General features: G+C 38.9%; 1 protein-coding gene across 1 annotated transcript; it reads right to left on the bottom strand.

The window, feature by feature from the left end:
• Positions 1 to 252: 252 nt before the first annotated feature.
• anxa5.L (annexin A5 L homeolog) lies at positions 253 to 23,988 on the bottom strand (the record flags this gene model as incomplete). Its single annotated transcript, NM_001088973.1, is given in 13 exon segments — positions 253 to 729; positions 2,329 to 2,451; positions 2,938 to 2,996; positions 3,350 to 3,445; positions 5,205 to 5,298; positions 6,864 to 6,920; positions 7,570 to 7,649; positions 7,809 to 7,899; positions 10,895 to 11,008; positions 14,144 to 14,238; positions 16,083 to 16,164; positions 22,523 to 22,569; positions 23,960 to 23,988. Coding segments are annotated over 12 exon segments (972 nt in total). The 3' UTR covers positions 253 to 666.

Genomic DNA, 23,988 nt, shown 5'->3' with positions numbered 1-23,988 from the left:
ATTTTTACCTGACAGGTGCCATTTAAGGGGATGTGTCTGGGTGGATCCATACAGCAATATTGGTTGACCAACTCCAGCAGTCCCCCACTTTACATTTGCTGAAGCACTGGGGCACTTAAATGCCAAATCTACTGGGATCATGCCATCCTAGGCCTTTGTGGGGGATCTGTCACACACTGACTGGCACAAGGGCACCCTATGCTGCGGGTGCCCTTGGCCTAACATAATATACAGTAAACAATTAACCTCCAGTAGTGTTTAGACAAAACTGTTTATTACTTGTGACGTTATAACACAGGTGAGGCCAGGCCAAGCATACAAACAAATGCAGGTTATCTAACAATGATAAACAAGTTTAAATGTAAGATGAAAGGTTTTGGACAGACAGGAATGTAACAGTCTCACATGGTATTTAACGGGATGAATAAGATAATTAATGAAACAATTCTCTTCAACAAAATAATATATAACAGCACCCAAAGTGCGGTCCTAGGCTGCAAAAAAAAGACGAAGGCTTAAGACCAGCTGTATGTTACCTTTGTAAAATGTGCATATTAATTGTTGAGTAAGAGGCAATACATAATTAGCATCTAGAAATAGCAGCTGTACTAGAGTTCTAAAAACCACTGCCCAGAGCTGCTTTCCATCCTGTCAGAGTCTGATGAACTAGTCATCGTCCCCACCACAGATAAGAAGGAGCGCATTCCTGTAGTCTCCAGAAGTGTCACCCTGTAAGAGGAAAAAACACAATTAGGAGCCTGGCAGAAAGTCACGGAATGCATTAAAAGGAGAACTAAGGCTAAGGCCACACTAGGCGATAGCGCCGCGACTTTTAAGCGCAATCGCTGGGGAAACTTTTGCGCTGGCGTCTATGGGGAATCGCCAGCGTAAAAACACACGCGGCGATCTTTTTTCTATTGTCGCTCGAAATCGCCTAGCGAGGCAATTTCGAGCGACAGTAGAGAAAAGATCGCCGCGTGTGTTTTTACGCTGGCGATTTTTCGCGATTCCGCATAGACGCCAGCGCAAAAGTTTCCCCTGCGATTGCAGCTTAAAAGTCGCGGCGAAAAGTCGCCGCGAGTCAAATCGCGGCGCTATCGCCTAGTGTGGCCTTAGCCTAAAGCCTTACTAAAGAAGTAGCTAGAAATGTTGTACATTATGTTTTAGGCTTCTGTACCAGCCCAAGGCAACCACAGATTTGTGTCTCCAAAGATGCCCCAGTATCTCCCCATCTTCTTCTCTGCTGATTCACTGCACATGCTCTGTGCTGCTGTCACTTACTGAGCTTAGGGACCCACTCAAAATATACAGTACACATAAAATAGAAATGTCACAACATAAGGCTGATTAGTAATTAAAATGGATAATTACTTCATGGCAGCACAGAAACCAGTGCAATTAGCATCAGAATCGAATTATCAGCCCTGTAACATCCGCTTATATTACAGACAAATCTCATTTTCTGCACGATAATTTGTGACAACCCCTAAGCTTAGCTTCTCAACAGCTGCTCAGAGCCCACTGAGCATGTGAGTGTTGCAGACACTTTCCAAGATGGTGACCCCCTGTGACAAGTTTGAAGTCCTAGATCATTGCTGCTATTGACAAGCTGAAACTTTAGTGCAATAAGTTCGGTATATAAAATATGGCATTTTTAGCCACATTCATTTATTGGTTTAGTTCTCCTTTAAAGGATTATAGTGGAAAGGTCCAGAGAGAGTATTTGTGAATGATTACAATGACATTTCTACAGATTGATATTAAGACTTTGTTTGAATTCCATTTCTATTTTTACTTCTAATGAAATCAGATGGAAGTTTGGTGCATGTGATCCAGATTGGCAGACTAAAGTTTCATCATCTCGAGCTTTGCTTCTCCAGTTTAAATTAGATGGCACTATATGACATATTCTGAACACAAACATAAGACTTGCTCGTACAAGATCTGACTTGTTCATACCTGATTCAGGTAGTTCGTTCAGCTTCTTTGGCCAGGTCACAAAAAAGCAGAACTTTGGAGAGCCATGTAATTAGCCAAATCTGTATCAAAGTCACTGGATACCTGCCCAGGGATTCCCATCCAAACTGATCTTTCATTAGGTCTGATAGATATCGGAGTGCCATTCATGCCATCTATTGGGAAACCTTACATGACCCTAATTAAGTTGGAGAATTAGCCTTGCCACTCAATAGTTGGTTTATTTCTACTGAAGGAGGAACTTTCACTGGGTTCAAGGGAAACATAAACATAACAGGAACCCATATTTGGGTCTCAACCCATAGTTTAAGAATTCCGGTTTACTATATTCCATAATCAGATTACATTTACCTGGATCATTGCATGCAAGGATTTGCCAAAGTTCTTGCGGAACTTCTCCTTGATATCAAGCAAGTCAATCTCACTCCTAGAAACCATAACTCTAATTAGAGTACAGTCATCAGTACCAGCACCCTGGTGAAAGGAGGAGAAAGAAGACATTAAAAGTTATAGCAGACAACAATGAATAATTATATGAGAACTCACAGAGAAATATAAAGCATGCATGTACAACAGTCACGCTTATGTTATTATGGTATATGAAGGGTGCTGCGTCAACCATATCTATGCAAAAAACAAAATCGGTGCTTTGTCCAATGATATTGCGGTCTGCAATAAACTAAGAGAAAAAAGTACCATTGCCTGGTCTTTGTCTACCAGAGATACCCGATATATCACTATGCATCTAGTCAAGTATAGTATGAAATTAGAATTTGTGCAAGCATCTGTGTAATGCATTAGGCAAGTCTAGTTAAATACTTATCATGAAAATATAAAATGTTATAAACATCATCATCATTTGGCAAAACTGCTGGAGATAATAAAGTGTACTAAGAAGAATACTGATTATTATTACTTTTATAATAAGCTACAGTGGAAATAAAACTTGCACATACATACCTTTATTGCATGATAAAGAGTATCTGCCAGGTATTCAGGAATGCTTCTAACGCTCTTCACTAAAAAAGCACACATAGTCACAAAGTAAGTAAGGGTGCAAACCTGCAGGTAACTAACCTCCAAAAAATTTTGTTCAAATCCTGTCCTATATGTATGATGGTTGCTGGATGTGTGCATCCCCTTGAAATGATTTGGCTGAGTTTACATGTAAAACCAAGCCTGCTGGTATTCTGATATGCAATTTATATGCAGCTACCTGGCCACAAAGTTCTGATCATTCCTACGTGTGGCCAATTATACTGTATCTGTTTGTTTGGCCTGGTGGCTGCAGATGCACACTATAAACAGCAGGAAAATGTATGACCACATTAAATCCCCCAAAGAAAAACTAAACACAAACATTATTGCTTACCGATTGCAAGAAGCAGATTCTCCAGGTGGCCAGATGTCTCCCGGTCAATGCTTTCTTCAATTTGATACCCAGAGATAGTCATGTACTTATCAAACACTAAAAAATAAGGGAAACACAGTGATCTATTTCTGCAGATGGTTAATAGGCTGCATAAGAAAAGGTCTGACAGTACAGAATAAGTGCATAGGTGCTTGAGTATCACCTCAAGCACCTATGTCCCCAGTGATCATCAGTTCCATGATCATACCCCCAATATGGAGCTATATCCTCCAGCTACTGCAGGTATACTCATTTTCCTCCCATACTCCAAAGCAGCTTAACTGGCTCCTGATAAAGTTGACATAATGTGTGTGTGTGTGTGTGAGACTGTGTTAGGGGCTTAGTCTATAAACGCCTCTGGCACAAGGGCTGATGTGAAAGATGTCTAATCTCTGTAAATAATATTTAGGTGGGATTGTGGGTCTGCTTCATGTTCCGGTTACTCATATTGGAGAATGCCAGCCACTGTGCGGCTATTCTTGCAAATGTATAATGCACCCATTGCATGTCTTCATTATTTTATGCTTTCATGTTAGAGTATTTTCATTTAGAAGTATTTTATAAAGAAGCATTACTAAGACTGAACACTCTTTAAGGGCTGTGGGAGCTTTCTGTTTCCTTTCAATGTACAATTTTCAACTCACTTCGATGCAAAACACTGCAATTAGCTCCCAGTCTGAGATTCTCAACCAAAACATGGACAGTTCCATTTCTGGGAAATGACTGTATACTTGTAACATAGTAGTCAATCGGAAGTGATTCCCAATAGGTATATCATAGCTACTTTAATCATCCACAATCAGATCTTTGTGTAAACCACATTAATGCTACACCCTGTATAAAATGCAGCTGGATATTACAATGTAGAAGAATCAGTATTATCCTGCTCTATTTATATAGCGCCAGCAAGCTCTGCCTTCTTAGTCATCAGAAATATTTAACCACTGTCAAGCTACTTTTCCACAAGAGGAAGTCAAGAAGGTATAACCGTAATATTTAATACTTTCCATCTGTGGACAGAGTAAGGATATCAGTGCAAACATGGTACAGTGCATACTTTTTATATTCATGACTCATACAAAGAAATGACCAGAACAGACATTTGTATAAATGAGTCACAAAACAAGTATATTTTTTTCCAAATATTAGGATAAAAAATACGACACAGTCTAGTAAGTTACAGGGACAGAGATACCAACGGCTATTAAGTAGCAGCTCTGCAGAGATGGGAAAATCAATTTTGCCCACATAATGTACTTCTAATAATAGACTAAAGTGTCAAGGGATGTTGGGAGTTGCAGTTAATCGACAGCTGGAAAATCATGGGCATGTTTTGATTATATTATAAAAAGCTATATTCCTATGTAGAAAGTGAAAGATTTAAGATACAGACACATGATCCATTAAAATATATTTGGCATTGGCAGTAATATGTGGGTGCTATATACAGAATCTCTTTGTAGAGACTTTTTATTATTCAGTCCTTACTCCAGCACAGTTTACACTTCGAAATGAGATTTTCAGGAAAGTTCTAATCAGAAGTGAAAGAATTATGCAGGCTGCCATGGCTCCCTACCAAGCATAGCAATAAAACTTATTTTAACCAGGTACAAGTTGAGGATATTGTTCTCCCCATATGATATAAGAGTTGACTAGAAGACTGACAACACCAACAGTGACATCCTAGGAGTACATTTCCAGTTTGCTGAAACACATACAATATCTATTGTAGCCCTGCAAAACCTTACTTGTTGCGTTAGACAACTGAAATACACTATGAATAGCTATTTATAATATAAAAATAGTGTTTATTTACCTTTCCTCAAATGAGAAATGCTGCGGGTTCCCAAAATAGTAATAAACTTTTCTTCATCTGTGCCCCACTTCACTTCTCCAGCTTTGAACAAATCCTGTCACAGTCCAAGAATTCAATCTCCATTAGCTCTTGTACTGGTCAGAAATCAATGGATTGCTATACACAGTTTACTCCTACTGCATTGTGTGTTTCTGTATGTGCTCTACTCTCAGGGCTGCCTTTAAGGGAGTACAAGGCCAGAGGTAATGTAATCAGGGGAGCTGAGATGAAAAAGTGTTATTCATGAGTGTGAAATGGTAGATCATGAGTGGGTTTTCACATACTTGGGAAGTGGCCTGGACAGATATAGGTAAAGCCATGCTTTTGACTTTTTTTGGCAGGGCCCAGCACCTAGGGGTCCTGGGCAACCAGTGGGCTAATAAATGGGGTCCCCTGGGAGGAGGTCCCTGCTAACTTAACTGTATGGGGCTCAATGGTTACTGACGGCAACCCTGACACTTGTACTTAAGTATTTCATTGCTGGATATGCCTTGTTGCTTTTGCTATCGTATTGCTAGTTATGCTTAACTGCACTTTTTTGCTGTATTGCTGTATATTCCCTACTGCTACTGCACTGAGTATTGCTGTATATTCCCTACTGCTACTGCACTGAGTATTGCTGTATATTCCCTACTGCACTGTGAATTGCTGTATATTCCCTACTGCTTCTGCACTGAGTATTGCTGTATATTCCCTACTGCTACTGCACTGTGAATTGCTGTATATCCCTTCTGCTACTGCACTGTGTATTACAGTCCTGCATGGAACCAATTTCTAAGACCCAGACCTGTCCCGCAACCCGAACCGCAACCCACATATTTACCCACTTTGATATGCTACCCGACCCGGACCCGTAACTGCCTTATCCGCAACCCGACCTGCAACCAGCCGTCAACAATGATGCTGCAAACCGGAAGTGACATCATCAGAAGTGCCCGATAGCTTAGAGGGACAGAAGCGTGCTGCTGGGAGAGAGCTGCAGCACGAAGAGACCCACAACCTGACTCGCAACCCCTCAGGTCCGCATCTATACCCGCACCTGAAAAGCCTACCCTCGTTCCGCAGGGTACCCGCTCTTTTTGTGGGTAACCCGCGGGTACCTGACCCACTGCAGGACTCTGTATTGCTGTATATTTCCTACTGCTACTGCACTGTGTATTGCTGTATATTCCCTACTCCTACTATACTATGGATTGCTAGATATGCCCTGTAGCTGCTGCTGTTGTATTGCTGTATATATATCTACTCCTACTGCACTGCTATATAGGCCTGACTTCTACTGTACAAAGTAGCTGTACACAGGGCCTGTTTCTTCTGACATATGTATTGAAACATAATCCCTACTCCTATTGCAATTTGTATTCCTATACCATGTGCTTCTGTTCTATGTATTGCTGCACATTCTCTATATTTACTGAAGTGTATTGTTATTCATAAAATGTGCTTCCTGCACCGTGCTTTACTGTATTTGGCCTGTTCCTATCAAACGAATGCTGTCCTTGCCTTATCCCTGTTATACAGCACTGTGAGTATATTAACATTTTATAAATAACAATCTCCACAATCTCTAAAGCAATGCTTTTAGTGTTCTTCGAAGTATGTTTGTTCATTATCACTGACCTGTGCATCTTGTTCCACCAGAGAATCATTCACTTTAGAATCAGGATCCCTGTTGCCCTAAAAACATAAAAATGTATTTTCACCTACCACAAATGAACAGTAAACTGGGATAATGTCAGTTATACTATTTAATGCAACATTATAGGGAAAACAAGGATACAGGAAAATCTTTATTAAAAACTGCTGTCCTAAGAGGGGTTGTGCCATCAGCACATGGACATTGAGACCATTAGACAGGGCAGGGGTTCCAACACCCAGAGCTGTGCTTCTCCCATTTAACTACTGTTAACCTTGGCCACAGTGCATTACCCATTTGCTGTAATATTTTAGATCACAAACAAAGTAACAAAGACCCTCATTACTTCCTATTTTTGCCAGTAGTTCTATATAATCTGTACGTTTAATGTATACGCCCTGCTATAATACAACACTGCAGAATATATTGGTGTTTTTATAAATAATAATAACAATGGTTAAGTAATGTTTAGTTTATTTAATAGGTAGATTATTTTAGATCATCCTGAATTAAAGAAAGATACCTCAAACGACACGCACCTATACAGTCTGCTCTGGGCTGCTCTTGATGCTCGCTTACTGTTTAACTCTGCATTCATTTAACCAGAATACATTATTTAATTTTCCGAAATATAAAAGAAGTTATAAATAGAAGTATAGAACTATTTAATTACGAGACCAAGAAAATCACCTGTACAAGGACAACCAACATCCTCTGGAAGTATCCAGATGTATCTCCAGTGATGCTGTCCTCCAATTCAGTTCCATATTCTGCAACAAAACCCCACACACACAGTTAATGGTCTCCCACTGTATCCTGACTATAATGCATACTACAGATCACTGCTATATTTCCATTTAATCCAATAGATTCAGGAATACTGAAAGAAACTCCAGTTCATATTCTGATTCTCCAGCGAAGAACATTACCTTGCTGGTAAACCTGTTTGATGTGCCTCACTTCGTCTGTAGTACGAGAAGCAAGGATTTCTGTCAGCACATTCTCAGTGGTGCCTGCTCCCTGAAAACAGAACATTACATGAAGGTTTCAGTGTTGCTATTAACTACCAAACATATCACACATTCCAATATATTAGGAAATACATCTTATTAGATGCATTTTGCAAGTAAAATTCATGTTACATCATTGTTTTCATTTCTTATATAAGTAATGGAATGGACCTTGAATTATTTGCTATACTATAAAGTAAGAGTATTATAAATAAAGATATCCAATTTGAGACCCACAGGACAAATGCAAAACTCAGTCATGCATAGGCCAGTGATGCATGGAGGCTTGACAGAGATGGCAGCTTGTTGGTACAGTACATAATGAGGCCACATTAGCCAGATATCAGGGCCTAGGGGTACTTCTGTCTACCCATGGGTAGACAGAAGAGGCACATGCCTAGGGCGCCAAGTTGGAGGGGCGCCAGGCACTGTACCTCTTCTGCCAGATTCCCCCTAGTTCGGACCCTTGTGCCCCCACCTGCGGCAGCAATTCCAGCCACTAGCGTTCATCCATGCATGCGCACGCACTAACATACGAATCACCAGCTAGTGCGCTGGTTCGCGCATGTGCACTTGCTCGTTCGTGTGCACCAATGTGGAGGGGGCAACATAGTCGGCTGGGTTGCCTAGTGCGCCCAGCTGACTCGGCCCGGCACTGTCAGATATTGATGGGGTTGACTGGACATCCTGTTGGGTGAGGTCTGTATAAAGGCATGGATATGGTCCTCTCCCCAAAAGTCTACACAGTAGTGATGTGCTGGCTTGCCTGAAGACTGCGGGTTAGGCGGGTTTGGGACAGTTTCTGCACAACGGTCTTCTTCTACCCCACTTCTGTCTCTGCGTGCCTCAATTTGTATACTCCTGCAGGCCCTGCCCCCTTTTGTGATGTCAGTGGGGCAGGCACAGGTATATAAAGAGGGGAACGCTCCAGCTTAAAGGTGAACTAAACCCTAAAAAATGAAGCTGTGCCATATTTTATATATTGAATTTATTGCACCAGCCTAAAGTTTCAGCTTGTCAATAGCAGCAATGATACAGGACTTCAAACATGTCACAGGGCAGGGGGTCAACATCTTGGAAAGTGTCTGGTCTGTGACACTCACATGCTCAGTGGCCTCTGAGCAGCTGTTGAGAAGCTAATCTCAGGGGTTGTCGCAAATTATTAACCAAAAAATGAGGTTCCCCTGTAATATAAGCTGATGCTACAAGGCTGATTATTACATTCTGATGCTAGCCGCGCTGGTTTATGTGCTGCCATGTAGTAATTATCTGTAATAATTACTAATCAGCCTTATATTGTGACATTTATATTCTATGTGTACTGTATATTGTGAGTTGGTGTCTAAGCTCAGTAAGTGACAGCAGCACTATGAGTATGTGCAGTGAATCAGCAGAAGATAAAGAAGATGGGGAGCTACTGGAGCATCTTTGGAGACACAGATCCTTCCCTGCTAAAGGACTGTGGTTGCCTTAGGCTGGTACAGAAACCCAAAACATAATGTACAAAATTTCTACCCTACTTCTTTAGTGTAACTTTCCTTGTCGTTAAAGGTCGGGTGCGGGTGGAGGAGCAGGGTGCTTGGGTCTGGTGCGGGTCGAGTTTTTCTATACAGGTTCCCATGTAATATAAGCCAAATGAGGTCAAGCAGTCAGATCAGTTTGATCTGATGAACAAGGGCAGTCAAATCATGCAAACGGCCCAACCAACATATGTGTATCAGATTAAATAAATGATTAGTGCCAGGTTCAAAAGAAGGTGATTATCTTTGCTTTGCAGAGACACCAATAAGCACAGAAAAATTGTAGTCATATAAATAATATGATGGCAGTATTTTTTAAAAAGGGCCAAATATATATATATATATATATATATATATAAAATTGACATGTTCATTTTGCATGTTGCTAGCTGGCCAACATAATGACCTTAAAACCTTTTGAGGCAACAGATGCCCTTGAAACTAGATGTACAGAATGAAACTAAGTTAATTTGAAATGCAAATATAAGCATTTTTACAACTCTGTATAGCCCTACGTTTATCTAGTACCTTGAGTGACTGAGCTCATCATTTTTATAAACAGAAACCAAATATATAATGGCAGAATCAGCAGGAGTGTTTCCTTTTAGAGCAACGCCTGTATACATTATGCAACTACAAAGTATGTGGAGCCGCAGCAGAACTGTAATTCTCCCACAGGGGTAAATGTTTGATGCCCATTTCCATCCACAAGAAAAAAAAAAGTCACTGGAAATTTAAATTAAATTAACTGTGCTGCAGAAGCCCAGGCAATTCTTTTTACAGCTAATACTGCAGTCGAATTTGCAATGTATGCAGTACTAAAAAGATATTAAATACACTATATGGCCAAAGCATTTTCTAGCTTGTGGCACCAGTTTAGGAAAGTTCCTTCCCAGCTTCAGTAGGATATAAACCCAGCACACAACGTCAACAACTGTCGGAAAACTGGACCACTGGACCAACAGGCCTGAGCTCCAACATCAGTGCTCAACCTCACTGTTGCTCTTGTGGCTGAATGGAAACAAATCCCACCAACAATGTTCCATAATTTAGTGGAAAGTCTTCCAAGAAGAAGTAGAAACTGTTATAGCAACTTCATATTACTACCCATGGTTTGGTAATGAGATGCTGATGACAGGCAGACACCTACATGTAATTGCACGTGTAATTTATCCTGAATCTAAATTGTGCACTACACAATACATCAGGGGTCCCCAACCTTTTTCACCCGTGAGCAACATTCAGATGTAAAAATAATTGGGGAGCAACACAAGCATAAGTTCCTGGGGGTGCACTGCCAAATAAGTAGCCCCTATGTGGACTGGCAGCCTACTTGAGGTTCTGTTCGCAGTACAGCTGGTTTTTATACAACCAAAACTTGCCTCCAAGCCTGGAATTCAAAAATCAGCTCCAGCTTTGAGGCCACTGGGAGCAACATCCAAGGGGTTGGGGAGCAACATGTTGCGATGAACCTGGAAAACTCACCTTCATTGCATGTCTGAGTTCATAGGCGTCATACAAAGCAGATGGAGTCATCAGAGCCACAATCAGATTTTCAAATTTACCAGATATCTCTGATTTCAGATCATCAACAAGATCCTAAATTGGAGGACACCAAATAATTAATATTGTGCCATCCTGTTATATTAAGCCTATAGCATTATAATCTTAACATGGAAGAATAAAACTTAATACAGGTATAGGACCTGTTATACTGAATGATCGGGACCTGGGGTTTTCTGGATATTTCCGTAATTTGGATCTTTATACCTTAAGTCTACTAAAAAATCATGTAAACATGAAATAAACCCAATAGGCTGGTTCTGTTTCCAATGATGATTAATTATATCTTAGTGTGGACAAAGTACAAGTTACAGTTTTATTATTACAGAGTAGAAGGCAATGGAGTCTGAGAGATGGCCTTTTTCGGAAATGTAAAGCTTTCTGGATAACGGCTTTTCAGATAACGGATCCCATACCTGTATATACAGGTATTTGGTTACATAAAACTCCTTGTATATGAATTTGAATATTAAAGGGATCTTGTCATCAGAAAACATGTTTTTTTCAAAACGCATCAGTTAATGGAAAGAGAAGAAGGAAAATAATTCAAAAACTATAAAAAAATAAATAATGAAGATTAATTGAAACGTTGCTTAGAATTAGCCAATCTATAGCATAGTAATTTTTTTTCAAAATGAATCAGTTAATAGTGCTGATCCAGCAGAATTCTGCACTGAAATCCATTTCTCAAAAGAGCAAACAGATTTTTTTATATTCAATTTTGAAATCTGACATGGGGCTAGACATTTTGTCAGTTTCCCAGCTGCCCCTGGTCATGTGACTTGTGCCTGCACTTTAGGAGAGAAATGCTTTCTGGCAGGCTGCTGTTTTTCCTTCTCATGTGTCTCAGTGGGACATGGGTTTTTACTATTGAGTGTTGTTCTTAGATCTACCAGGCAGCTGTTATCTTGTGTTAGGGAGCTGTTATCTTGTGTTAGGGAGCTGTTATCTGGTTACCTTCCCATTGTTCTTTTGTTTGGCTGCTGGGGGGGGGGAAGGGAGGGGGATTATATCACTCCAACTTGCAGTACAGCAGTAAAGAGTGATTGAAGTTTATCAGAGCACAAGTCACATGACTTGTTATTCTGATTAGACATATTAGTCATATGAGGTCTTGGCATCCTTTAATTGAAAAGCAAAGAAAACAATTACACGTCTCATACATAAGTCATGCAGCATATCTAATGGTCTTGTTTAAAAACGTCTGTAGCAATCCTCATAAAGGAGGGGATTAGAATCTCAAACTGTTACCCTACAAAACATTATCTACTTTAATGAAGTTCTAATGAACCCATAAGACAGCCATGGTTCTGAACCATTCTTCTGGTAATAATTAATGGGTATAATTTCCAATACCCAAATTCTTAATTACTAGGAACTTAACTTAAAAAAAACCCAAGATTACATTGTTTCAATGTTTTGCCCAATAACTTCTCTGTCTGATTAGTTTCTCGTCAGAGGTTCCCAGTCTTGCCTCTCCAGCATATTTGAGCTGATATGAGTGATTATAGCAAATATCACTTTCTAGTCTTCCAGCATTATTTTTGGGTATGTTTTCTTTTGCTCCTTCCCATTCTGCATTTTAAGAAATTCCTGTGGATGCTGTGGTATTAGCCAGGAACAGAGAATATTTTATCCATATGTTCTGTAATTTTCCTTTTCTAGAACAGCAGATGCCAAGATCTCTCCCCTGATCCGTAGCTTTGCACTTAACTGCAATGAAATATCTTGTACTGATTTGCAGAAATATTCCCATAACAATATTTCATGGTTGTATTATTATACTGGAGAGAGGCTGTCCAATCAGAGGCAAGACAAGGCCCTCCCCTGTTTTTATGTACTGTACCGCATCAACTTTTTTGTATGAGATCTTTAGTTCAATGTAAATCTGGACAACAAGTTTGTTATATACAGAAATGGGACCTGTTATCCATAATGTTTGGAACCTGGGGTTTTCCTGACAATGGATCTTTCCGTAATGGGGATCTTCATACCTTAAATCTACTAGAAAATCATTTTAAATAAACCCAATAGGCTGGTTTTGCTTCCAATAAGGATTAATTATATCTTAGTTTGGATCAAGTACAATGTACTGTTTTATTATTGCAGAGAAAAAGGAATTCATTTTAAAAAATTTGGATAATTTCTGTGGGAAATGACCTTTCCATGCTTTCTAGATCATGGGTTTCCGAATAATGTATTCTATACCTTTATCTGATAATAAGCCCTCAACAACACTAAGAACAATTTTAACTTATTCTCCTGTATACTGTATTACCTACATTCAGTACTGTGCTCTAAAAAGAACTATTGTAGCTTCTGTGCTTTTAACAACAGTAATCATCCATCTACTATGTTATCAGATTATAGAAATGTATTTAGATAATAGTCTAAACAATAAAGAAATGAAAGACAACTTCAAATAGACCACCTTTAAAATTCCATAGCATAAAAGGATTTTGCAGAGATAGCAGGGTATAAAGCATAAGAAATGATAAAGGGGAAAAAGGGAATTGCAGTAAAGAAACTAACAACAACATGACAGGTAAGGCTTACTTCGTTTTCGAATCTTCAGCTTGAATTTTACTTTAAAAGTGCACCATAGGAGAAAGGCGAAAAGGAGACGGCAGCTTAATTTCTTCCCAGTAGCGATCCTAGAGGGGGGCGGGCCCTGGTGCGTGATGTGCAGCCTGGCCCCACCCTCTCCATACGGCCGCATTTGTCAGTGGTGCACGGACTGCCGGGGGGCCCTGAGGGGGTGCCGGCCCTGGCCCGCTCTCACCCCCTGCTCCCCCAGTAGTTCCGGCACTGTTTCTTCCATGCTCTGAACTGGAAGTCAGCTTCGTACTGAAAACCTAAAGCACCTAAGCTTTCTTTTAGTGTCTGCAGCTTAAACATTTGCTCACATCATTACCCCCAAAAGCTGTCTGAAGGAATAGAAACATACATTTAAGCTGCAGACAATGAAAAAAACGCTTAGGTGTTTTAGGCTATCAAGCTTGCCGGCGCCTTTTCGCCTTTCTCCTTGAGGTACTTTGCATGTCAAATTCAAGCTGAAGATGTAAAAAAAGCCAAGGGGAAGTAAGCTTTATCTAACATTATCACTGTTTTTGGGGGGAAATAAGTATTAAAAAAATTGGTGTTACTGGTCCTTTAAGTTTGAGCTCTTACCCTGCCGAACAAGGTTTTGTAGGCAACATCAATTTCCTGACGTTGAGCATTGCTTCTAGATATAAGTATCTTAATGATGGCTTCTTCATCAGTACCTGAGAGATGATAAAAGAAAAAGCTCTGGGTGCCAGGGATACTTATAGGTTTAACAACATATTTAAATGAATGGCAGAACTGGATTGCTAGATTGCAAGAGCTATTTCTGTGTTCTGTCAGCAATGCCTCCTGCCTGTTAGAGAGAATCCTGCCAAAAGCTAGAGTATTTGGCAAAGCCCGATCCACCACATACTGGCCAAAGTGTCACTTCCATTACTGTCAGTTCCCAACCTTTTCTCCATTTCTTTACATAAAACTAAGCCCACAATCTCAGCGTAAATTTTTCATTGATAATCGAAACACTTGTATCATGAAGCCCGATACCACTTGTACTTTCCCTTTGGAGAAAGCAAAAGTAACATATTTAGTGGATAATGTAATTTATAAAGATATCATAAGTCACCGAGGAGTTATGTGCTTTTATACAGGTCACATAACTCCGAGGTGACTTCTGATATCTTTATAAAATTTCTAGTAGGGGGTACATTATGCATTATGATCTACATTTTGTGGGGGGGGGGGTCGGCGTCGAAATTTTGGTCACCGGCGTCTGTTTTGGGCGCGCCAGCGTCCGTTTCGGACACGCTGCATCAAATTCTGATATAGTGAATAAAGTACCCCCTCTTGTAAAATATAAGGATATTATAAGTTAACGAGGAGTTTCATGACCATATAAAAGTACGAGGCCGAAGGCAACTGGGGGTACTTTATTTATTATAATACACAAGTTTCAGTGAGTCATGTGACAGAAATGACATCAGAACTCACCGTTTATAAGGATATAATTTACAGTCTGGTCCCATAGGGAAATGACCAGACTGTAGATTATATAGTGAATAAAGTAAAGTACCCCCTCTTGTAAAATATAAGGATATTATAAGTTACCGAGGAGTTTCATGACCATATAAAAACACGAGGCCGAAGGTAACTCCGAGGTAACTTCTAATATCCTCATATTTTACAACTGGGGGTACTTTATTTATTATAATACACAAGTTTCAGTGCGTCATGTGACTGAAATGACATCAGAACTCACCGTTTATAAGGATATAATTTACAAGATATTCATGGCTTTTGTGTATTATAAGAATATAAATTGTCATGTTTAGTTGTCCAGAGCCTTAATAATCTACACAGTCACAAACAGACATGCTCTTTTATAATTAGCTGTAGATCATGTATAAGTCGATACAAGTAACATGGCAGCTCCAACTCAGGTGTAAATCTTTAGATATGCAGAAAATTAAATGTGTGCATGTGTTTTTTAGTTGAACATAACTGTATACACTGTAAATATGGGAGGACCGCTGGAGGGTTGGGTAGGATACCTTCAAGTTAAGGTTTAGTATTTTATAAAATGCCCTGTTTTTAAAATTTTCATTTGGTAATTTTTTTTTTACATTTCCTGCCTCTTTCCAGCTTTCAACTCCACCACCCAATAAATATTGCTCTGTGAGGCTACAGTGTTATTGTTACTTTTTAATACTTTCTTTCCTATTTAGGCCCTATCCTATTCCTAGTAGCTAGGGTAAAATGGGCCCTACCAACCAGAGAGTGGTAGATATTTCAAACTCAAGAACTGCTAAATAAAAAGCTAAATAGTTCGAAAGATAAACTGCAAGTTGAATAAATTATACTTAGGATGCATCATTTTGACATCTAAACTGCTGCAATGAAATTATTATGAAAAAATTACTTATTTTTGTCATGGGGTGGGTTATCCGGCTGGTACCACATCAGCAAACCAAATATGCATTTTTGTCAGCATGTCCTCAAAGGAAAACAGTATGTCTATCAAAAAAAAACTAAAAAAAAAAAACAGTGAAGCTTTAACTTAACTTACCTAATCCCTTCATTGCCTTGCGAAGAGCTTCGGCATCATCATTTGCCTTAAATCCAGGGAAATCCTTTATTGTTCCTCTGGACTAGAGAAAAAAAATTGTGTTAGCTAATACTTTTTTAAAAGAGCAGTTTCTTCAGGTCTGCGTTGTGGTGCTGGCACAAACGATTTTACGTTTTCTAGAAGTAATAGGAAGTACATGTATAAACTGTAAAATACTGTATTAGAATTTTTTCTCACTCGTAAAACAACTTCTAGCATTATCCTATGCCAGTGATGTCTATGGCATCCCAAGTTTTTTTTTTTTACATGCATTCTTTATTTTTCATTATAACAAGATAAGGGTACATAAGGCAAGAGGCGGGGGGCAAGCGATTTGTACATCATAGAAATAACAGTTACAAATCATACAAGGCATGACAAAAAGTTATGTCTGCTGGAGATTAAAGGAAAACTATACCCCTCAAACAATGTAGGTCTCTATATAAAGATATTGCACAAAGCAGCGCATATGTAAAATCCTGCTTCATGTAAATAAACCATTTTCATAATAATATACTTTTTTAGTAATATGTGCCATTGGGTAATCATAAATAGAAAACTGGCATTTTAAAAAATGAGGGCCGCCCCCTGTGATCGTATGATTCACTTTGCACACAAACATACCAAACAAACCATACATGTTAGGTCACATGAGCCAATTAACAGACAGAGTTGTGTCTTTTGCTTCCACACTTCTTCCTGTTACAGTTAGAGCTGCAGTATTTCTGGTCAGGTGATCTCTGAGACAGCACACAGACCATCACAAAATGGTGGTTCAAGGCAAGAGATGTAAAAGGGCAATATTTAATTAAATATATACAGTTTGATAAGATTCTTTAATATGTCACTTAATTTGATATAAGCTCTGTTCTCTGTATAAACATCTGTTGCTCAAGTATTCATTTTGGGGGTATAGGTAACATAGGCCACCGACATAATCATTCAGTAGATAGATCTTCTTCCTAATATAGGTTGGGTTCAACCTGGAACTAAGTGAGTGTCTTGATGGTTGTGGTGGTTGTCCGCTGTAAAGGTAAGACATGGCCTCCATGTATTCTAGAAGGTGTTACTTTTATTATTAAAGATGTGTGAGATTTCTTCATTCTGCATGTGTCGGTGGATGGGGTGTCCTTGCTGCTTGTAGAAGGTGCAAGTTTTCTTTTCAAGTATTACATTTAATAATGTCAATGGAATATCAGTATTTTACATGACAGCCAAATGTGTGTATGTGTACCTTTATCTCTTTCATACCTCCAACAAAGTTCAGAGCTAGTGGGGTACATTCTGTGTAATTTCTCTGGGTTAATGTGCCGCCTAGCGGCTGTTTTATAATTGAATTCCCTTGTTCTTGCTGCCCTGGATGCTTTATGACTAGGTAGGCCTTTTGAAGAGGTAAATATCTTTTCTCACAGATGGACTGACATTTCTAAAACCAGTTCTTTCTCCCACTGTTCACAAAGGGGTTGGGTTTTGTTTCAAAGTCCTGTATAATTATCATTTTAAGAGTGCCCAGCCGTCCCCGACCCTCTGCACAAGACTGCCCGCTTACTTCCTGGCCTCCCCATGGATGTTTCTGCCATAAGGCAAGGTGAGTTCCCCAGAAATTACCAGGGGCTGCAAAAAGCCACTCCTCCTTATTAAAACAGAAATTCGGCTTTTCTAGCGCAATTTTGCTCTCTGTGCAAGTGATGCGGATGGGGCGGGTGGTCCGTGGGGGTAGTGGAGGGGGGTCAGAGGGCCCAGAGGGGGGTCAGAGGGCCCAGAGGCTGGTGTGTTTACATGGTGATGGTCTTAATTTAAAAGCCGAAAGTCCAGCAAAACTAATATTTGTGTAATAATTCTGGGTAAAGCTCATAAAGCAGATTCTTCTGGCATACACAATTCCCCAATGTATGAAGGAAACATTCTTAACCAATTAGCTTAACGCAGCCATTTCCAAGGAGAGTAACTTGGAAACGTATTCTGTTTATAGGCTCAGAGCCTAAACAGCTTTATTTATTTAAAACAACAAAGGGAAGATATGGTTTATTAGATACAGTTTAACCTTGGAACTTTCTGGATAACGGATCCCATACGTGTATAATATTGTAGAGCAGTACTACTGTGCAGTGTGATATCTCTTGAGTTTTCATAATATTTGTTAATTCAGTTAGTACCACTATTCCGATAAGAGTTGAAATCTCACCCTGAACATGATTTTAAAAGGTTTTACAGATAAAAACATGAATGATAAATAAAAAAACTGCAAAGTCCTTTACAAATTAAACATGAAACACAAATTCTTTTTTTTATGAAAACATCCATACCTGTTATAAAGGTGTTTAAATATCTGAGCTATCAATCAAATATTACCTGCCCTGCCTCTATGCCTGAGGCATAGAGTTGGGGCAGTCATTTACTTTCACTTTCCATTCAAAAGTTCTCTCCTCAGGCTCTATCATTGTGTAGAGCACTGTGCATGGGCATTAGGTCCCCCATTTTGGTGCATACACAAGATTTTAGGATGATACACAATTTGTCTTAACAGTGTCCACAAAATGGCTCATGCCTAATTCCTGTGATTGTACAATTCCAAGACTGAAGGAAACTAAATTTTAAAAATACATATAATGTAAATAAAGTTTATTTTGCTCAACTAACATGAATGTGGAATTGTTTCTTAGGGGGACAGGTCCCCTTTAGGTTGCCATACACTGTACGATTTGCTAGATTGGCAATGAGCAAATCTTCCCTCCGACAGGTCTACCTTAATTGGGCAATATCGTGGTAATATTGTGGTTTGGCCCAGAAAAATCAAGCCTTCCTAATCAATCTGGCAGATTTTTGTCCAGATATCAATCACAGAGCTTTTTGCACGGCCCCATACATGTGCAGATTAGGTGCCGAATCAGCATCTTAAATCTGCCCGTGTATGGCCACTTTAATTCATTTATATTGTGATTGTGCACAAGAATAAAATCAGCACCCTTAACAGCCAGTATATAAAATGAAAATGAAACATTAGAATGCCAGTTTGTCTATACTAAAATACAAAAGGATATTCATAATATAAATAATTTATAATAAAAGTTCAAATAATATGGCCAAATTTGCTTCAGACATAAAAGAAACAAATTTGATCAAAGTACATCCCTGGATCTGTGTATTATTAATAATTCATTTAGTTCAAGTGTATACATTTTTTTAAAAAAATGGGGATTGTTTAGCAAATTTATGTTTAGAAAATTGCCAAGTCACTATGCCACATCAAGGTAAACCCTTAAACTCTCTATTTTTTTTATAGAGACCTACAGTGTTCAGAGGGTATAGTTTTCCTTTAAGGGCATGGGCAGAGTCACTGGGAATTTTTTTTATTCTCTATGGACCTAAATTTTGCCACAGATTTTAAGCAGCATTCACTTATAGCCACACCCAACTGGGGCCTTCCTTATTTGAAACCATGTTCTTTTTAAAAGGCAAATTGTGGAATGCTAAAAGAATTCTAGGAATGAATAAAAGGCACGAATAAAGGCAAGTTAGAAATTCCCAAGGTGTAGATAGGAATTCCATATTCCCAAACACTGGCTTATTAAATAAATTATAGGGGAGCACTATGTACATATACATGTTGTCTGGAGCCCTGCTTGCTCACTCACCGCTGACTCACTCCTTTGTCATTTTTTAGGACAGAAACGGAATGCCTCGTGGTTAGTTGGTAAGTTTAACATGCCATGATCTTTTCACTTTACTGTGCACTTATATGATGCATTTTACGTATTTCTCAATGTTAATTACAGCATGCATCAAATGCTCAAAAATGATGCATGCTGCTTAAAAAGCATATGAATTTAAACTGTAGAAAAAAAATACTGCTCAGTGTACATTGAATTCCAAAAAAAAAAAAAAAAAAGCAGCAAACATGCATAAAACGTTTGCCTTGTGTATGAGCCCAAAAGGGAAAGCAAAATCATTTATATATTTTGCAGTCTGTGCCTTTCAAGGGGGCAAAGAAAAATCCATTTTGAAACTATAACTTTCACCCCTTGGGATTTCCGTTGTGCTGTTTATAATTAGAATAGCCTTGTAGCTGATTACAACAGTTACCACTGCAGGGAATATTTATAACAGAGCAGAAATTAAAGAGAAACATACACTTACACAGGGTTCGTCCACTTTTTTTCCTTTTTTAGTACCAGCGTAGCAGCCAGTTGCAATGACTCTCCGCAGCAGACAGTTGCAACAAATCCCCACCTTAATTGTATGGCTGTTTGCTATAAGGGTCAGGGCACAGGCTCAGATTCGGGGAGATTAGTCGCCCGGCGATAAATCTTCTCTTCTTCGAGGCGACTAATCTCCCCAAACTACCTCCCGCCGGCTAGAATGTAAATCACCAGCGGGATGGCACTCTGAGCGCTTCGTTTTCTGAAGTCGCCCAGAGTTTCCTCGTGAGGCAACTTCGGGCGACTTTGGAAAACTAAGCGCTTCGAGTGCCATCTCGCCGGCGATTTGTATTCTAGCCAGCGGGAGGCAGTTCAGGGAGATTAGTCTCCCCGAATCTGAGCATGTGGCATGACCCTTACTCCGGAAAAGGCGGACCCTTACTTCTAGCCGGCGGAAGGCAGTTCAGGGAGATTAGTTTCCCCGAATCTGAGCATGTGGCATGACCCTTAGACAACACACTTTCTATTCAACTGAGTCGCGTGGATTCAAGCACTTCTGATTTCCATAAGGATCAAGTAGATAAAGAACAGCTTTGTGGCCTAATATTTTATTCATGCAAGCTGCATAAAGCAGGCACAGAGCAACAGAGGGAGATTCAGTTTATACATTACTTTTGCTTATTTAAAAGGGTTGTTCCCCTTTGAGTTAACTTTCAGTATGATGTAGAAAGAGATATTTTGAGACAATTTGCAATTGGTTTTCATTTTTTTATTATTTGTGGTTTTTAAGTTAGCGTTTTATTCAGCGGCTTTATTCAGTTTGCAGTTTCAGCAATCTGGTTGCTACGGTCCAAATTACCATAGTAACCATGCATTGATTTGAACAAGAGACTGAATATAAATAGAAAAGGGTCTGAATAAAAAGACGAGTAATAAAAAAATAGCAAAAAACGTAAATTTGTAGCCTTGCAGAGCATTTGTTTTTTTTAGTTTTGAAAGCTGGAAAGAATCAGAAGAAAAAGAATGCTAATCATTAAAAAACTATAAAAAAGGAAAAAATTAAGGCCATTGAAATATTACTTAGAATTAGCCATTCTATAACATACTAAAAGTTAACTAAAAGGTGAACCACCCCTTTAATATTCTTTTTATAGTGATGAAATGTTGACAGAGATGGTTGATTCACATTAGTCCCTGCTCCAATGAGCTGACAATCTAAGTTCCCTATCACATTCCTACAACACAGACTAAAGTGAAGTCAATAGGAACCAGTTAGCCTGCCTGTATGTTTTTAGAGCGTGGGAGGAAACTAGATAATCATACAGCATTACTTCCTTTGAATATTACACAATATTGCCCACCACAGTTTAGACTTAAAATTCACCAATATACACGAGTGGTATGTTTATATAATAACAATACTGTCCTTAATATCTTGTCACATGAACTGCTTGATTAATAACCTACATTTTATTTGAAAAGAAAAGTGTTCTTAGGAAACCACCCGTTCCCCCACCTCTCTTTTTATAAAGCACCATGCCTCTAGATCTGCTAACCCTTCTCTGTGCCACAAGGCAAATCCATAACTCAAAAACCAGTTTGACAACCTCCTGACAACAAGCTGCTTTGGCACATTTAAGCACTTCTGAACAAATGTATATTTACACAGGGTGCAACGAGATCCTCTTTAATCACATTTAACTACAGTACAGCAGTTTCTAGTGAAATGGCCAGCAATGGCAGGGGTTAATATAACAGAATTCAGAAAAAGCTGCAGGCTGCCTCCTGTCATGTGACCAGCAAGGGAGCCCAAGTTAGCACTGCCGATTTGGGTGGGTTCTGTACAGTTACAGAAAATGAGAGGAATGACTATGAAGTGTACACGTCAATAGGGTTTTCCCGCATAAGTGTCTATTTCGAGGGAAAACTAGACTTTTAATAATACCCTTGCAAAGCAACAGATTAGTGCATACAATAACACATAACAAAAAAACAATACATTTAAACCCATGTCATCCAGATAAAATATCTGATATCAGATTTGAATCCAGTTTTATACTATATCTAACTAGTTCTGTAAAGTACAGCTGCCAGGCTGCCTAGGCCAGGAATAGTCAAACAGAAGAACTCCAGATGTTGAACTACAATTCCCAGCAAACCCCTCAAAAAGAACCTTTTGGAAAGCTGTTTAAAACTAAAAAAAAAAGTTAGAAGTACTGAACACAGTATATTATACTTAAAGATTATATATAATTATCATACCTTTGTTTTAAATGCCATTTTAGTGTTGATGAGGTAAGTGCCTAGAGCTGCAAAATAAAATACATTTGAAATTAAAATTACAAAAGGATATTTAGTTTTGGAAAGAGTTTCTGAAGTAGCATGCCAAGCACCAGATACAGGCTTGGCCGGATGTAAAAACTAGTACATGTGCAACTAGACACCCTTCAAATGTTGTTGGACTAGAACTCCCAGCAAGCAGTCAGGGGTGCTAGACGCTGTAGTTTCACAGCATCTGCGGGGCGGCAGGTGTCCTGATCTGTGATCTAAAGCTAACACACACCTGACTGTTAGTAAGAGCGCTATAAAGTTACATATAACCCCACCCAATGGACAGGTCTACAATTACTACAGTGCTGCAATTTCATATTCAGCGTTACATTTAAATTAGACTGACTTTAAAAACCAGGTAAGGACTTATTCAAGCTACTGCTTCTGCCTAATTAAATGGCAGGTATCAGTATACATAAGGAAATGCTGGAAAAGTCCTTTGAGTTGTGTTAACCCAACTCTTCCTAAAAAATACTCTAACAATTGACGTTTTGGATTAATTATCAGGAGAGTTTAGGGTTGCCAACTATTTAATAAATATTAAATAAAAATTAATCTCTTATGTCTTTCCTCCCTATAATAAGTATTATTTATACTGAGGGAAGGCCAAAGTGGCAAGCAAGTAATAGCAACCAATTGTTTTGCTTTCATTATTCTTACTACAGGTAAGCGGTCAGTGCTAATTGTAGATTGATTGCAAGGTGTAACTCTGTGGTAAAGAAACTATAAATTACCGGATACCTAATTATTCAACATATTTGTGTTTATTTGTTTGAGTGGGAGTGCCTATTCTAATTATTCTGTGTATAAACATTTTCCATTGAAAATAATACAGCTGTGCTCTTCAATTTGTTATAAAAAGTGGCAGTTAGGCTTGGCTGGATTTACTAAGCCATTAAATATGTATCTCCCAGATAGAGGAGTACCATTGTTTTGACCGAGCAAACATAGAAAATATGTATTACTTTTCAATCTGTAATTGGTGCCATTAACAGAAGCGGCTGCATTCAGCAGGTGCAGCTGAACTTTAAAGGAGGGCTCCACCCAAAAAAAGGGTTTTTTGAAAGTGTAATGATCAGTTTTCCCAATATATTTTAGTTCAGCATGTTCAGCAGTTTTTAGAAATGTTTGCAAATAGACTTGCCATTAAAAAACAGGATCTATCTGGCTGTTTATATCTCATACATTCATTAGAACAAGTATAAGTTCTGGGTGCAAAACAAAGTTTAATCTAGGTATTTACTATGTGATTCAGTACAGATGAACAGGTACCATAAACTCTCCCTTTTATTTAATCCAACCTGCCTAGCCTATGTGCAGCAGGACATTGAACAGCAATGAATACATTTGACAGCAATAAATACTTACAGAGGCTGCTGAGAAAGTGATGCCTCCTG

This window comes from Xenopus laevis, chromosome 1L, assembly GCF_017654675.1.
Source record: "Xenopus laevis strain J_2021 chromosome 1L, Xenopus_laevis_v10.1, whole genome shotgun sequence".
NCBI lineage: Eukaryota > Metazoa > Chordata > Amphibia > Anura > Pipidae > Xenopus > Xenopus laevis.
This window is presented reverse-complemented; position numbering and strand designations above follow the sequence as displayed.